This window comes from Microcaecilia unicolor, chromosome 3, assembly GCF_901765095.1.
Source record: "Microcaecilia unicolor chromosome 3, aMicUni1.1, whole genome shotgun sequence".
Lineage (NCBI taxonomy): Eukaryota > Metazoa > Chordata > Amphibia > Gymnophiona > Siphonopidae > Microcaecilia > Microcaecilia unicolor.
The window spans coordinates 157,446,564-157,463,704 of NC_044033.1; the positions used below are offsets into that span (position 1 = coordinate 157,446,564).

Here is a 17,141-nt window from a genome sequence, read left to right on the forward strand (position 1 = left end):
ACTGCGAGGGGGGTCAAATGACTTTTGGAAAAGTTGACCTCCCAACCCAGAGACTGCAGGACTCTGATTTGACAGTCGCCAGGCGACTCTCCTGCTCCAAGTCCGCCCGGACGAGCCAATCATCTAAATAAGGATGAACTCTGACACCATCTCTCTGTAGAAAGGTGGCCACCACCATCATCACTTTGAAAACAGTGTGAGGCATTGTGGCCAGACCAAATGGCAAGGCGCGAAACTGAAAATGTTGGCCAGAATCACGAAGTGCAGGAACCATTGATGAGGAGGCCAAATCGGAATATGCAAGTACGCCTCTTTGAGATCCAGAGACGTGAGGAACTCCCTGGGTTGAACAGCTCTATAACAGACCTTAATGTTTCCATACAAAAATGAAGCACCCTCAGGGATTCGTTGCGCTTGCGCAAGTCGAGGATCAGCCTGTAAGTTCCGTCTTTTGGAGGAAATACAAAATAGATGGGAGTACCGACCGGAACAAAGCTCGTCCTGAGGAATGGGAATTACAGCCTCAAGATCTAGAAGAGACTTTAACGTGTCATTTACGGCCGCCCTCTTGACAGCCCATGCCGCAATGGAATTCCAAAAAGGCGTCTCCAACCGGAGCAGCAACTATAACCTGTACCCGTCTCTGACCAGATCCAGTACCCACTGATCTGAAGTTACTTTGGTCCACTCTTCGAGCAAAAGGGAGAGTCGATCTACCTATACAGGGAACTGTAGAGTAGACCAGCATCCCATCATTGTAATGGATGCTCCTGGGTTTCCCATCTCTGACCGGAACCTGCAGACCATTTGTCAGAATGAAAGGAAGACCGCTGCTGAAAACGAGAATGTTGCCCGGAACCAGAGGGCCATCCAGGAAGGTAACGGTGGGCCTCCCAAAACCGAGGCCTCGAGGAGGAAGAGCTTGGTTCTTGGAATCCCCTAGATCTTTAACAATCTTCTCCAAGTCATCACCGAATACGAGTTTCCCTCGAAAGGGCAACTTTGACAAACGCTGCTTAGAGGCCATATCAGCCGACCAATGTCGAAGCCAGATGCCTAGCCGTCACTGTTAAGAACATTTGTTTGGCAGATGCCCTTACCAAATCATAAAGGGCAACAGCCAAAAAGGCCAAAGCAGACTCCATTCGAGGAGCAACATCCGAAAGAGAGCCAGGACCCTCTGAGGACTGCTCGACCGCCTGCTGAAACCAAGATAAACCCGCCCAAGCCACATAAGAACTGCCAATAGCAGCTTACAGCACCACGGCTGAAACTTTGAAGGAACGTTTCAAAGAAAGTCTCCAAGTGGCGGTCCTGCATATCTTTCAAAGCGACTCCTCCCTCCACAGGGAGGGTTGTCTTCTTAATAACCGCGGTAACCAACGAATCCACCTTAGGCAGCCCAAAAAGGGCCAGGTGAGACTTCTCCACAGGATTTAACCCTCCATTGCCCCAGGTACAAATAAGTACCCGTATATAATATGTAAGCCACATTGAGCCTGCCATGAGTGGGAAAGCGTGGGGTACAAATGTAACAAAAAAATAAATAAATAAAGTCGAGACATAGCTCTAGCTACTTTTAAAGTCCCATCTGGGTCCGACCACTGAGCTGAGATAAGCTCCGGAATGGACTCATGGATCGGGAAAGCCCAAGGCGGCTTCCTAGTACTGGCCATCTTGGGATTAACAGAAGCAGCAGCAGAAACTTCAGAATCCTCAATATTAAGAGCCTGTAAGGCATCAGAAATAAGCAAAGGGAACTTGTTCTGATGAAAAATATGCACAGCTTTAGGGTTATCCTGCTCCTGTGGCATAATCCCCCCTTCCTCTAGATCCTCCAATCTAGAAGGTTCCTCTGAACCTGCAACAAGGGACTGAGGGGGGGGGGGGGGGGGGGGGAATGCAGAACCATGGAGGCAGCCTCAGACAGGGAAAAAAAAACTCTCCTGTGCTTAGGATCTGGAGCATTTGCAAGAGAAGACGAATTCATGCCCCCTTCCCCAGAAATAGGAGCCTGTAAAGCAGAGGAAACATCAGGCGATATTGAGAGACTATCGCAATCTGGGAGAGCCCTCTTCATCAGAAAGGCCCGGTGCATCAACAATACAAATTCAGGAGAGGAGTCTCCCTGACTGCCCCAGAAACTCACAAATTTGAATTCCTCGCTGGCAGAAGAGACTCCTGCAAAAACCCTGGCTTCCCAATGCCCTCCCCTCTAAAGGGACCGAGAGCCGTGAGTCACCCGATGCGTCAAACATGGCGCTACTGCTGAGCGAAGCGCGGGAACGTTCCGGGCTTGCCAAAGCCGCCACACATCAAAGCAACTCACGCCACACACTCTCGCTGCGTTCTTCTGCTTGCCGCAGCGGGAGCAACGTTTCACTGCCTCAGCCGCCATGATGGAAGAGTGCTAGAGCCTGAAAGGAAGGTGTGGCGCAAAATACAGAGACGCACCCCGCTCAAAATCACTGCAGCCAGGAACACTCCCAAGAGGAGCTGAAAAGAGCGCTCTCATTGCCAGAAGCCCAGTCTGGAGGAGCCAGGGAGAAACTGCAGCGTCCAAATTGTCAGAGCTACCAAATAAGCCTCAACTAACGTTTGGTTTTTTTTTTTTGTCTGTGAGGAAGCTACCTAGAGGCAAAAGACAGGACCACAGTACTAAACACTGTGGAGCAGCTGGGAGCTATGGAGAGATGGGGTAAGGCAGGGACCTGGAACCCAAGTATGCCTCCAAAGTGGGCACCCTCAGCCACACACACACCCTGCTCAACTGGCCAAACTCAAGAGCCTCCCCAAGAAACAAATCCAGGAGCTGGAAGGAATCTGTCCACCACCTGCTGGAGATAGAGATATACTGAAGAGGGAAGGAGCTGGACGCCCAGAGTCACTACCTTCTTTCAGTGCTATCTCCACCTGCTTGTAGGCGGACATAACCCACCAGTTCCTGGATTCATCTGCTGTTGATGCTAAGGAAAGGTTCATTTGTGGATTAATACCTTTCAAATATTTGAACGGCTACAGGGATAGATGGGGGTAAGATAGAGAAGGGAAGGTCTGATGCTGGGCTACGGGGATAGATTGGGGGGGGGGGGTAGGGAAGCGTAAAGCTGATACCAGGCTACGGGGATGGGGGGGCGGTAGGGAAGGGTAAAGCTGATACCAGGCTACGGGGGTGGATGGGTAGGTAGGAAAGGGAAAGGGAAAGGCTGATGCCGGGTTACAGGACAATTTCTAATTTTTGGTCCTTTATTCTGTAATTGATGAGGGTTGTGCCTTTGTTACTGGAATTGGTGTTAAGGCTTGCAACATAGGCTCTGAGAAGCCTCTTTGCAAGGTTTAGTGTTACTTCACAAAGCACCTGGCAGTGAAGGGATTTTTTTGTTGCTATTAATGAGGTGGTACCAAAATTTGAATACATTGTTCCTATGGAAAGCTGTAAAAGGAAACATTCTAGCTATGTTCTGTATGCTACAGATTCCACAGTAATTAGAAACAAATCTCGACCTTGACAGTGATTTGTCTTATTTCATTAGTTAGAAATCTCTGGCTTTGTTTCATGCAGTTTTTGATGTGCTGAAGAGTACATGAAGGTTAACAGTTCTGAAAAATGTAAAATTATTAACTGGTGTAAATTAATTGATGTTGAAATAAAAGTAAATTCTATTAAGAGTACTTTATATTGCCCTCATGTCCTTTTTTTTTTTTTTTTTTACAAAATATATTATATTTGGGCTCTTTTTTTTGTTGTGCCACAGACTGCAGCGTTTAGTGTTTTGCCTTCATGAACATTATAGTTGAGAATAACTGATCTAGATTATGAGGGTGGGGGTGCTAAGCTTTAGTAAAAGGGCCACTTAGCTACCTACCTATATACACAGTGCCCACCCATATTAGCTCTGGGCCCACCCAAAACGTCAGGTCTGGCTACGCCACTGATCATCAGGTTAATGTTCATGTGGACTGACACAAGCAGAAGCCTTTGAATGTTTAAATACAGCAATGGCTTGGCTGGAAAAGCAGGAAGCAAGCAGTGCAATCCAGCTCCTTTGAAAAGACTGTGATCTTGCAGCGGAGAAATGAAAATTGGCCTTGAAGCAATTAAGAATTACTTCCTTTTTTTAGTGTACAGTAGAATATATACGTACAAGAAATACTTTTAAATACTGTACTTTATTACTGTATATTTCCCTTTTTAAATAGAAATACAGTACTATACCGTATTTTGTACTTTTTCTGCCAACTTACTGTTGCAAATAAAACTAATGTTTAACATATAATGCTCTGATTGTGTGTTCTTTATAAAAATTTTGTATGTCCAAATATCTGGATTTATGATTATCCGGACCACTCCCTGCAGAAGATAGTCCGAATAATCGGTGTTTACTGTATTACATACTACTACTACTATATAGGAACTATCTAATGCTTTATCAAGTAAATATCTCTACTGAAATAACACGAACATTTAGGAGGCAAATTTCAAACTGTGCACACTGGGACAAAAACCTCATGTACTTCTTACTGCTGGGATTTGCACCAATTTTCAAAGTGAAACGCATTGGCATATTTTCACTCTGAAATTTGTCACTGATACAAGGTACAAGAGATCACTCGCACCTGCTTTTTCAGTGGCAACATTTTTGCTGTAAAAATATGTGCAAAGGTCTAAGAGTGCTTTTCTTCTTCTGACCAAAACACAGTTCTTGGAAAACACCTCCACTCAATGAGGCACACTTCTCAGACAGCTGACAGATCAAAGCAGAATGCTCGTTACCCACAAATCGTTTGGACAATTTTCCTCAACATCATTCGTCACAAGGACAAAAAATAGTTTCAGCATGTGTTTTAGCACTATACAATGACTGAAAGGGCAAAGGGGATGGGATTTGATATACTGCCCTTCTATGGTTACAGTCAAAGTGGTTTAAGCGTTATATAAAGGTACTTTTTTTTTTTTTAATTCATTCTTATATCCCACAATTATCCAAAACAAAATTAGGAGCAGTTACATTGTTGGTTCACAGTTTCAATTACAGCTGTTGATTAGGTGGCTTGTAACTGGGGCCATGGAGGATTAAGTGACCTGCCCAGAGTCACAAGGAGCTGTGGTGAGAATCAAACCTGGTTCCCCAGGTTCTCAGGCTGCTGTACTAATCACTATTCTATCTGCTGACACCAGCCACTCAAATTCATACAACACAATGCTAAAACCTATCAACAAATGCTCTCATCCACGTTCATTATACTGCTGGAATTGCCTCTTGTCTACAGTAATCCTTCCTCTCATCTAGCAATATGCCCTGGGCAATCTGTAGTAGAGAAATATCAAGTTATAGTTCCGCACAGCATTGCGAATCCCAAGCAGAAATGCAAAAAAAATGATGGCACAGAGAGACCATATGGCTTATCCAATCTGCCTGTCCATACCATCCTCTGCCTCATTTATTTATTTCATTTGTACCCCGCTCTTTCCCACATACAGCAGGTCCAGTGTGGCTTACATTGTAAAAGAAAGCATCTTACATGGTAAAGAAGACAGTAAAAACAAGGAAATGTAGGAACAGTATTATAAATTGTGTTGATCATAACTACTTACATTATGAAAAGCATTACAAAGGACATGTGAAAAGAACGTAATGAACTAGAATAGGGAAGGTAGACAAGGATATGATAGGTGAAAAGGAAGTAGAATGGGAGGGAAATGGTAAAGGATGGAGGGAAGAAGATGAGGGATTGAGTATAACATTGGGGTCAGAGTAAGTGTCGACATCTTAGCAGGAGTATCGTAGGTGATCTGGTGGAATTAAGCTGGTCCATTAGGGTAAACTTGCTTGAAAAAATGGGACTTTAACATTTTCCTGAAAGGTAAATAGTTATTAATGGCTCGGATGGGTCTTGGGAGAGCATTCCAAAGTTGACTACCCAGAAAGGAGAAACTGGATGCATAGTATGTTTTGTACTTGACACCTTTGCAGTTTGGGAGAATAGGCACTTCTACTGCCTCCACTCAGATGCTGTTCCATACATCTATAACCCTTTCCATAAAGAAATATTTCCTTAGATTAGTCCTAGTTTATGCCTTTCACCCTCATTCCAAAGCTTAAGTCAGGATGGCAGAGAATTACCTTTGGTTAGCATAGGAGGGAGACAGTCATGGAGAAACTCTTTAGCTTTCTGATCCACTGCAATGTCAATAGGGGCACATTCTGCAAGCTTTTTTATCAAGCTCTGAATCTTCTGTATGAAGGAAATTCTGCGGGAATCATCCTTTTGAGAAAAAAAGTTTGTAAATCAGAAACCTTATCTGTGACAACCAATGCATTACTCTAATACATAGCTTATCACATGCCTGATCATTCCAACTGGACTGAATGTTTCTGCTCTTCATAGACTGCTGGCTTTATTAAAAATAAAATACAGAAGGTGGTTTTACAGACAGTGGGGCCTATTTACTAAGGGGTCCTTTCACTAGGCTGCGGTGTTTACCGCGGAAGATGCTGAGGCATCCCATGGTAATTTTGCAATGTGTGCATGCAAACTGTGGGCTAAAAAATTTTTTCTCATAGGGGTGGCATGTCTGGGAAGGCAGCGAACAGGAGTTTCTGCACTAATCAGTTAGCGAGTCTATTACCATGCGCTTAGCGCATGATTAGCATGTGAACCCTTATCGACACCTATTCTGTAGGTGGTAAGTGCTCACCCGCTAATTTTAGTTAATGGCTGCATGCTAATGGAAACATTAGCACATGGCCATTAATTCAGAAAATGGAAAAAAATCAGCAATTTTCTGGGCTTCACTAAAAATGGCCTTAGCACATCCCCATAAGGGTGCGCTAAGGCCACCTTTTACTGCAGTTTAGTAAATGGAGCCTCAAGTATTTTTTTCTCCCCATAGAGAAAATGAGAGATTAGAGACTGAGTAAAAAGGCTTCAGAAGGCAGTTTTTTTGATGTTCAATGGAACCTAATGCATTATGCAGGAACATTTAGTCAGATATTAGGATAAATGTAAAAAGTACAACTCAGGAATACATCTTGGCTCCCTTCTTACTCAGTTAAATTTGTGCATGGATGGATTTTACCTACAAAAATGCAAAAAGAGGGGAAATTCTGAATAGCTTAGGTTTACTTGGCTAAAGTTCTGGGTTTTCTGGGTAAATCATTTGAATATCTGCTTCATACCTTACAAATATGGGCCGTATTAATACAGTGAAAATACATACCTGTAGCAGGTATTCTCCAAGGACAGCAGGCTGATTGTTCTCACAATTGGGTCATCATCCACGACAGCCCAGGAGACTGACAAGCACTTGCAAAGCAAAACAAAGAAGTCTCGGGAACACTGCATCACGTGGACTGAACACACCATGCATGCGCGAACAGCTTCCTGCCCGCGACACGAACGTGCCCGCTTTAGTTTAATAAAAAGCAAAATAGAGAACTGGAACAACTCCAAAGGGGAGGAGGGTGGGTTTGTGAGAACAATCAGCCTGCTGTCCTCGGAGAATACCTGCTACAGGTATGTATTTTCACTTTCTCCGAGGACAAGCAGGCTGCTTATTCTCACAATTGGGGTATCCCTAGCCCCCAGGCTCACTCAAAACAATGAACATTGGTCAACTGGGCCTCACAACGGCGAGGACATAACTTAAATTGACCTGAAAAGAAACAACTGAGAGTGCATCCTGGAACAGAACATAAATGGGCCTAGAAGGGTGGAGTTGGATTCTAAACCCCGAACAGATTCTGCAGCACTGACTGCCCAAACCGACTGTCGCATCGGGTGTCCTGCTGAAGGCAGTAGTGAGATGTGAATGTGTGGGCTGATGACCACGTTGCAGCCTTGCAAATCTCTTCAATAGAAGCTGACTTCAAGTGAGCCACTGATGCTGCCATGGGTCTGACATTATGAGCCGTGACATGGCCCTCTAGAGTCAGCCCAGCTTGGGCATAAGTGAAGGATATGCAATCCGCCAGTCAATTAGAGATTGTGCGTTGTCCAACGGCGACTCCCCTCCTGTTGGGATCAAAAGAAACAAAAAACTGGGCGGACTGTCTGTAGGGCTTTGTCAGCTCCATGTAAGAGGCCAATGTTCTCTTACAGTCCAAGGTGTGCAACTTGTCTTCACCAGGGCAGGTATGATGACAAGGAAAAAAATGTTGGCAAGACAATTGACTGGTTCAGATGGAACTCAGACACCACCTTCGGCAAGAACTTAGGGTGAGTGCGGAGGTCTATGCTGTTATGATGAAACCTGATATAAGGTGCATGCACTACCAAGGCTTGGAGCTCACTGACTCTACGAGCTGAAGTAACAGCCACCAAGAAAATGACCTTCCAGGTCAAGTACTTCAGATGGCAGGAATTCAGTGGCTCAAAAGGAGCTTTCATCAGCTGGGTGAGAACGACGTTGAGATCCCATGACACTGGTGGAGGTTTGACTGGGGGCTTTGACAAAAGCAAACCTCCCATGAAGCGAACAACTAAAGTCTGTCCAGAGATAGGCTTACCCTCTACACGTTGATGATAAGCACTAATTGCACTAAGGTGAACTCTTACGGAGTTGGTCTTGAGACCGGACTCTGACAAATGTAGAAGGCATTCAAGCAGGGTCCGTGTAGGACAAGAAAGAGGATCTAGGGCCTTGCTGTCACACCACACGGCAAGCCTCCTTCAGTTGAAAGAATAACACTTTTTTGTGGAATCTTTCCTGGAAGCAAGCAAGACTTGGGAGACACCCTCCGAAAGACCGAAGGAGGCAATTTCTAAGTCTCAACATCCAGGCTGTGAGAGCCAGAGACTGGAGGCTGGGATGTAGAAGTGACCCCTCGTTCTGGGTGATGAGGTTCGGAAAAAAACACTCCAATCTCCACGGTTCTTCGGAGGACAACTCCAGAAGAAGAGGGAATCAGATCTGATAGGCCAAAAGGGCGCAATGAGAATCATGGTTCCATGGTCTTGCTTGTTTCAGCAAAGTTTTCTTTACTAGAGGTATGGGAGGATACGCATACAGAAGGCCTGTCCCCCAATGTTGGAGAAAGGCATCTGATGCTAGTCTGTTGTGGGCCTGAAGTCTAGAACAGAATTGATGTACTTTGTGATTGATCTGACTGGCAAAAAGATCCACCAAGGGGGTGCCCCACTCTCGGAAGATCTTGAGGACAACGGCCATGTTTAACGACCACTCGTGAGGTTGCATGATCCTGCTCAACCTGTCGGCCAGACTGTTGTTTACGCCCGCCAGATACGTTGCCTGGAGAAACATGCTGTGATGGTGCGCCCAAAGCCACATCCTGACGGCTTCCTGACACAGAGGGCGAGATCCGGTGCCCCCCTGCTTGTTGGTGTAGTACATGGCAACCTGAATGTCTGTCTGAATTAAGATCTTTTGGTTGGACAGCCGATCTCTGAAAGCCTTTAGAGCGTTCCAGATTGCTCTTAAATCCAGGAGGTTGATCTGCAGACCTTTTTCCTGAAAGGACCAAGCTCCTTGAGTGTGAAGTCCATCTACATGAGCTCCCCACCCCAGGCGGGATGCATCCGTCGTCAGCACTTTTTGCGGCTGAGGAATTTCTAATGGACGTCCCAAGGTCAAATTGGATCAAATGGTCTACCACTGAAGGGAATTGCTAAAGTCGGTGGAGAGATGGATCACATCCTCTAGATCCCCTGTGGCCTGGCACCACTGGGAAGCTAGGATCCATTGAGCTGATCTCATATGTAGGCGTGCCACAGAGTTACATGAACTGTGGAAGCCATGTGTGCTAAGCCTCTCAACATCTGCCGAGCTGTGATCTGTTGAGACGCTCGAGCCAAGGACACTAGGGTCAGGAGATTGTCTGCCTTTGCCTGGGGAAGATAAGCTCGAGATGTCTGTGTGTCCAACAGAGCTCCAAAGAACTCCAATTTCTGAACCGCGACAAGGTGGGACTTGGGATAATTGATTACGAACCCCAGTAGTTCTAGCACTCGAATAGTCATCCGCATGGACTGTAGAGCGACTGCCTCCGAGGTGCTCTTCACTAGCCAATCGTCGAGATAAGGGAACACATGCACTCCCAGTCCGCGTTGTGATGCTGCGACAACTGCGAGGCACTTTGTGAAAACCCTGGGTGCAGACGCGAGACTAAAGGGCAGTACACAGTACTGAAAGTGCCGAGTTCCCAACCGAAATCGAAGATACTTCCTGTGAGCGGGGAGTATCGAGATGTGTGTATAGGCATCCTTCAAATCCAGACAGCATAGCCAATCGTTTTCTTGAATCATGGGAAGAAGGGTGCCCAGGGAAACCATCCTGAACTTTTCTCGGACGAGGAATTTGTTCAGGTCCCTCAGGTCTAGGACGAGGATGCATCCCCCCTGTTTTCTTTTGCACAAGGAAGTACCTGGAATAGAATCCCAGCCCTTCTCCTGGTACATAAGTAATGCCACACTGGGAAAAGACAAAGGGTCCATCGAGCCCAGGATCCTGTCCACGACAGCGGCCAATCCAGGCCAAGGGCACCTGGCAAGCTTCCCAAACGTACAAACATTCTAAACATGTTATTCCTGAAATTGTGGATTTTTCCCAAGTCCATTTAGTAGCGGTTTATGGACTTGTCCTTTGGAAACCGTCTAACCCCTTTTTAAACTCTGCCAAGCTAACCGCCTTCACCAAGTTCTCCGGCAACGAATTCCAGAGTTTAATTAAGCGTTGGGTGAAGAAAGATTTTCTCCGATTTGTTTTAAATTTACTACACTGTAGTTTTATCGCACGCCCCCTAGTCCTAGTATTTTTGGAAAGCGTGAACAGACGCTTCACATCCACCTGTTCCACTCCACTCATTATTTTATATACCTCTATCATGTCTCCCCTCAGCTGTCTCTTCTCCAAGCTGAAAAGCCCTAGCCTCCTTAGTCTTTCTTCATAGGGAAGTCATCCCTTCCCCGCTATCATTTTAGTCGCCCTTCGCTGCACCTTTTCCAATTCCACTATATCTTTCTTGAGATGCGGCGACCAGAATTGAACACAATACTCAAGGTGCGGTCGCACCATGGAGCGATATAACGGCATTATAACATCCTCACACCTGTTTTCCATACCTTTCATAATAATACCCAACATTCTATTCGCTTTCCTAGCCGCAGCAGCACACTGAGCAGAAGGTTTCAGTGTATTATCGACAACGACACCCAGATCCCTTTCTTGATCCGTAACTCCTAACGTGGAACCTTGCATGACGTAGCTATAATTCGGGTTCTTTTTTCCCCACATGCATCACCTTGCACTTGCTCACATTAAACGTCATCTACCATCTAGCCGCCCAGTCTCCCAAGGTCCTTCTGTAATTTTTCACAATCCTGTCGCGAGTTAACGACTTTGAATAACTTTGTGTCATCAGCAAAATTTAATTACCTCGCTAGTTACTCCTATCTCTAAATCATTTATAAATATATTAAAAAGCAGCGGTCCTAGCACAGACCCCCTGAGGAACCCCACTAACTACCCTTCTCCATTATGAATACTGCCCATTTAATCCCACTCTCTGTTTCCTATCCTTCAACCAGTTTTTAATCCACAATAGGACTTTTCCTCCTATCCCATGACCCTCCAATTTCCTCTGTAGCCTTTCATGACGTACCTTGTCAAACGCCTTTTGAAAATCCAGATATACAATATCAACCGGCTTCCCCTTTGTCCACATGTTTGTTTACTCCTTCAAAGAATTGAAGTAAATTGGTCAGGCAAGATTTCCCCACACAAAAGCCGTGCTGATTTGGTCTCAGTAATCCATGTCCTTGGATGTGCTCTGTAATTTTGTTTTTAATAATAGTCTCTACCATTCTCCCCGGCACCGACATCAGACTCACCAGTCTATAATTTCCTGGATCTCCCCTGGAACCTTTTTTAAAAAATGGGCGTTACATTGGCCACCCTCCAATCTTCCGGTACCACGCTCGATTTTAAGGATAAATTGCATATCACTAGCAGTAGCTCCACAAGCTAATTTTTCAGTTCTATCAGTACTCTAGGATGAATACCATCCGGTCCAGGAGATTTGCTACTCTTCAGTTTGCTGAACTGCCCCATTACGTCCTCCAGGTTTACAGTGAAGTCAGTAAGTTTCTCCGACTCGTCCGCTTGAAATATTTCCAACACCGGTATCCCACCCAAATCTTCCTCGGCGAAGACCAAAGCAAAGAATTCATTCAATCTCTCCGCTACGTCTTTGTCTTCCTTGATCGCCCCTTTTACCCCTCAGTCATCCAGCGGCCCAACCGATTCTTTTGCTGGCTTCCTGCTTTTAATATACCGAAAAAAATTTTACTATGTTTTTTTGCCTCTAATGCTATCTTTTTTTTCGTAATCTCTCTTGGCCTTCTTTATCTGCGCCTTGCATTTGCTTTGACACTCCTTATGCTGCTTCTTGTTATTTTCAGATGGTTCCTTCTTCCATTTTCTGAAGGCATTTCTTTTAGCCCTAATAGCTTCCTTCACCTCACTTTTCAACCAGGCTGGCTGTCTTTTGGAGTTCCGTCTTTCTTTTCTAATTAGTGGAATATGTTTGGCCTGGGCCTCCAGGATGGTATTTTTAAACAGCGTCCATGCCTGTTGTACAGTTTTTACCCTCTCAGTTGTCCCCCTAAGTTTTTTTCCACCGTTCTTTTCATTTTACCATAGTCTCCTTTTTTGAAGTTAAACACTAATGTATTTGACTTCCTGTGTATAGTTACTTCAAGGTTGATATTAAAACTGATCATATTATGATCACTGTTATCAAGCGGCCCCAGTACCATAACGTCCCTCACCAGATCATGCACTCTACTAAGGACCAAGTCTAGAATTTTTCCTTCTCTTGTCGGCTCCTGCACCAGCTGCTCCATAAAGCTGTCCTTGATTTCATCAAGGAATTGTACACCTCTCTAGCGTGTCCCGATGTTACATTTACCCAGTCTATATTTGGATAATTGAAGTCACCCATTTTGCTTGCGTCTCTGATTTCTTTTATCATTTCTGCGTCTACCTGCTCATCCTGGTGAGGTGGACGGTAGAACACTTCTATCACCGTCCTTTTCCCTTTTATACATGGAATTTCAACCCACAATGGTTCAAAGGTGTGATTTGTGTCCTGCTGAATTTGTAATCTATCTGAGTCAAGGTTCTCGTTAATATACAATGCTACCCCTCCACCAGTCCGGTCCACCCTATCACTACGATATACTTTGTACCCCGGTATGACAGTGTCCCGCTGGTTATCCTCCTTCCACCAGGTCTCAGTAATGCCTATTATATCCAATTTTTCATTAACTGCAATATATTCCAACTCTCCGATCTTATTTCTTAGACTCCTAGCATTTGCATATAGACATTTCAGAGTATGTTTGTTGTTCCTATTTGCCTGATGCTTAGTACTGGACACTACTGATTTGCCATCTTTTGTCTGATCTTTAGTTGTATTTAAGGGCACCTGGCCTACCACAGTCTGTTGTGCAACCTCACTATCCAGAAACCTATCTTCCATGTTTGTGAGGTATCTTTGCAAGATACCCTATCCCGAACCATGCGCTTTTGAGCGACTGTCGGCCTTCCCCCCATTTCTAGTTTAAAAGCTGCTCTATCTCCTTTTTAAATGCCGACGCCAGCAGCCTGGTCCCACCCTGGTTAAGGTGGAGCCCATCCTTTCGGAATAGGCTCCCCCTTCCCCAGAATGTTGCCTAGTTCCTAACAAATCTAAAACCCTCCTCCTTGCACCATTGTCTCATCCACGCATTGAGACTCCGGAGCTCTGCCTGTCTCTTGGGCCCTGTGCGTGGAACAGGTAGCATTTCAGAAAATGCTACCCTAGAGGATCTGGATTTGAGCTTTCTACCTAAGAGCCTAAATTTGGCTTCCAGAACCTCTCTCCCACATTTTCCTATGTCATTGGTACCCACATGTACCAAGACAGCGGACTCCTCCCCAGCACTATCTAGAATCCTATCTAGGTGATGCGTGAGGTCCACCACCTTCGCACCAGGCAGGCAAGTCACCAGGCGATCCTCACGTCCACCAGCCACCCAGCTATCTATATGCCTAATGATCGAATCACCAACTACAACAGCTGTCCTAACCTTTCCCTCCTGGGCAGCACTTGGAGACATATCCTTGGTGGTACGGGTTCGACCGCATTGGCCTTTAGAAGGGCAGAGAGTTCCTCTGCAAATACTTGCTTGTGCTGAGAGCTGAAGGACTGAGCTCCTGGTGGGCAATTTGGAGGCCTGGATTCCAGATTGAGAGTGTATCCTAACCGGACTATTTGAAGAACCCACCTGTCGGAGGTTATAAGAGGCCACCTTTGGTGAAAAAATATCAACCTCCCCCCGACGGGCAAGCCTTCCGGCATGGACACTTTTTCTGAGGCTATGCTGCACTGGAACCAATCAAAAGCCGGTCCCTTGCTTTTGCTGGGGAGCCCTAGGGGCCTTAGGCCCAAGCCATTGACGGGAACGAGCGTGCTGGGACTGAGCCTGGACAGGCTGCCGAGAAGCAGGAGTGTACCTACGCCTGTTGTAGGAATAGGGAGCACTCCTCTTCCCTCCAAAAAATCTCCTAGATGAGGAGGTAGTAGCAGAAGACGCCCGGCGGGAGAAAGAATCCATAGCATCATGGTGCTTTTTGATCTGATCGACCATGTCCTCTACTTTTTCTCCAAAAAGATTATCCTCCCGGCAAGGAACAGCCGCCATTCGCTGCTGAGTCTTATGATCCAGGTCAGAGACATGCAGCCAGGAGAGTCTGTGCATCAATATACCTTGAGCAACTACTAGGCCAGGAATTTGCAACACGCCTTCTGCTGCCTGATGAAAAGGTTTGGCAAGCTCCGGAGGAAGTGCTTTGACCAAACTGGACAGTTGCCTCACCGAGTTCCGCAAGTGGATGCTCGTGTAGAGCTGGCAAGTTTGGATCTTGGCGGCGAGGATAGAGGCCTGATATGTTTTCCTCCCAAAAGAATCCTAGACTCTCTGCCTGGGGGCGTCTAGGCATAGTCTCTAGTACTCTTGGCTCTTCTGAGAGCAGAATCCACCACCATGGAATCGTGAGGAAGTTGGGCCTTCACCATTACTGGTTCTCCATGGACTCTGTACTGGGACTCAGCTTTTTTAGGGACCACTGGATTAGATAGAGGGAACGACCAGTTTCGCATAAGAACCTCCCTGAGTGTGTTATGCAAGGGGGCCGTTGCAACCTCTGTGGGCGGAGAAGGATAGTCTAAGACCTCGAGCATCTTGGCCCTGGGCTCATCCACAACCTCCATAGGGAAAGGAATGTCCTTAGACATTTCCTGAACAAAAGATGAGAAAGAAAGACTCTCAGGTGGAGACATTCTTCTTTCAATCGGCGGAGTAGGATCAGAGGGAACCCCATATGACTCTTCCTCCAAAAAGTATCTAGGGTCCTCCTCCTCTTCCCATGAGTGCTCATCGGTATCGGACAAAAGCTCTCTAAGAGCAGCCCGAACCCGAGCCTGTCTCGACGTCGAGGAACGACGACCTTGTGGGGGATGTCAAGAAGTCGACCCTTGCCTGGACTCCGGCGAAGCTTCCTCCACCGACGTCGAGGGGGAATCGACCCGGGTGGTGGCCAACGCCGATACCGCAAGTGGCACCGAGGACAGGGACCTCACCACAGGCGATGGCCCAGATGCAGCGTCCGCAGTCGGTACCAAAGGCGCAAGCACCCCCGACAGTGAAGCAGATTGGTGCAGCAATCCCTCCAGAAGCTCTGGAAGAAGGGCTCTGATGCGCTCGTCGAGAGCTTCCATCGGAAAAGGCTAGGGGGTCCGGTGCAGGAGTTGGTGGCAGAATCTGAGGGGGCTCGAGAGCCGGTACCAGGCTGCCAGATGACCGACGCATCGGCACTTCTTGTATGGAGGGTGAGCGGTCCTCCCGGCGCCGACGCTTCTCGGGTGCCGACTCCCTCGAGCTTTCGGTACAGTGCATGGAAGGAGAACGATGACGGTGCTTCTTAGCCTTCGCTCAACGCCCATCATCGAGACTCCTCGGTACTGAAGAAGAGGACGTGGAATCCTCACACCTCTTCGAGGCCGGGTCCAACGAAGGTCGGTCCCGGGGGGCATGCATAGCAGTAGGCCTCAAGATAGGTGGAGACTCACTCAATGCCTCGCTGCTGCCAGCGCGATGGGGTCTTTCGGCAGCCATTACCTGTGCTCTCAATGTCGCTGCTTGTCTCGACGTTGAAGGACTGGACCGATCAGCAAAATGTTTCTCATGTTGAGCCTCCCGAGCCAGTTGGGTCCATTTCTTCATCAAAAGACACAGTTTACAGGCAGCTGGCAGATGGTTGGGCCCAAGGCACTGGAGATACCACGCGTGGGGGTCGGTACCCGAGATGGTCCTGTTGCAGCAAGTACAACGCTTGAAGCCGCTGGGAGTCTTCGATGACATGGGCGGGAAAAGAGCGGCTGCAAAATTAAAAGGCTCAATGGTGCCAAATAAAAAGGCACAAAAAGGGAACAAAAAAACGCCAGCCGAGCAGCCTAAAAGGCAGCCGCGACGAAAAAGAAAGAAAACTTGAAAAAAATGATGAAAACTAAGAAAATAGATAAAAAAATTAAGTTAAAATTTTTTTTACTTATTTTACTAAGTTGAGAAGCCAAAAGAAGAAAAAAGAAAAACGGGGAAGCGATAAATGCTGGAAGCCTAGTCTCCTGAGCCAAAAAAACTTGAACGGAGGCATGAATTCGTGCCTGTCAAGATTGCGGTCAAAAAGAAACTAAGGCGGACACGTTTGCGTCGCGGGCGGGAGGCCGTTCGCTCATGCACGGTGTGTTCGGTCTGCGCGACGCAGCGTTCTCGAGACTTCTTTGTTTTGCTTTGCAAGTGCTTGCTGGTCTCCTGGGCCCTTGCAAACGACGACCCAATTGTGAGAACGAGCAGCCTGCTTGTCCTCGGAGAAATATTTAATACTACAGTACAGTACACATTCCAGTTGATATTCAGCGCTTTTTAACTGGTTAGGAACAACTTCTGGCCACTTAAATAACACTTAGCCAGCTAAGAGTTAACATCCAGTGCACAATATTTGGTTAGCTCTGCTGAATATTAACGCTTAGTGCACAGCGTTGCTAATATTCAAACGCTGGTTGGCTAAGTTTAGTGGC

General features: G+C 46.5%; 1 protein-coding gene across 1 annotated transcript in view; it reads right to left on the reverse strand.

Annotated features, from left to right (window-relative positions):
- Positions 1–17,141, reverse strand: part of LOC115465794 (ribosomal oxygenase 1-like) — a 123,362-nt gene that overhangs the window by 56,300 nt on the left and 49,921 nt on the right. Inside the window, exon 8 of the mRNA XM_030196522.1 lies at positions 6,126–6,267. Coding sequence (XP_030052382.1) covers positions 6,126–6,267 — 142 coding nt within the window. The remainder of the gene's footprint in view (positions 1–6,125; positions 6,268–17,141) is intronic.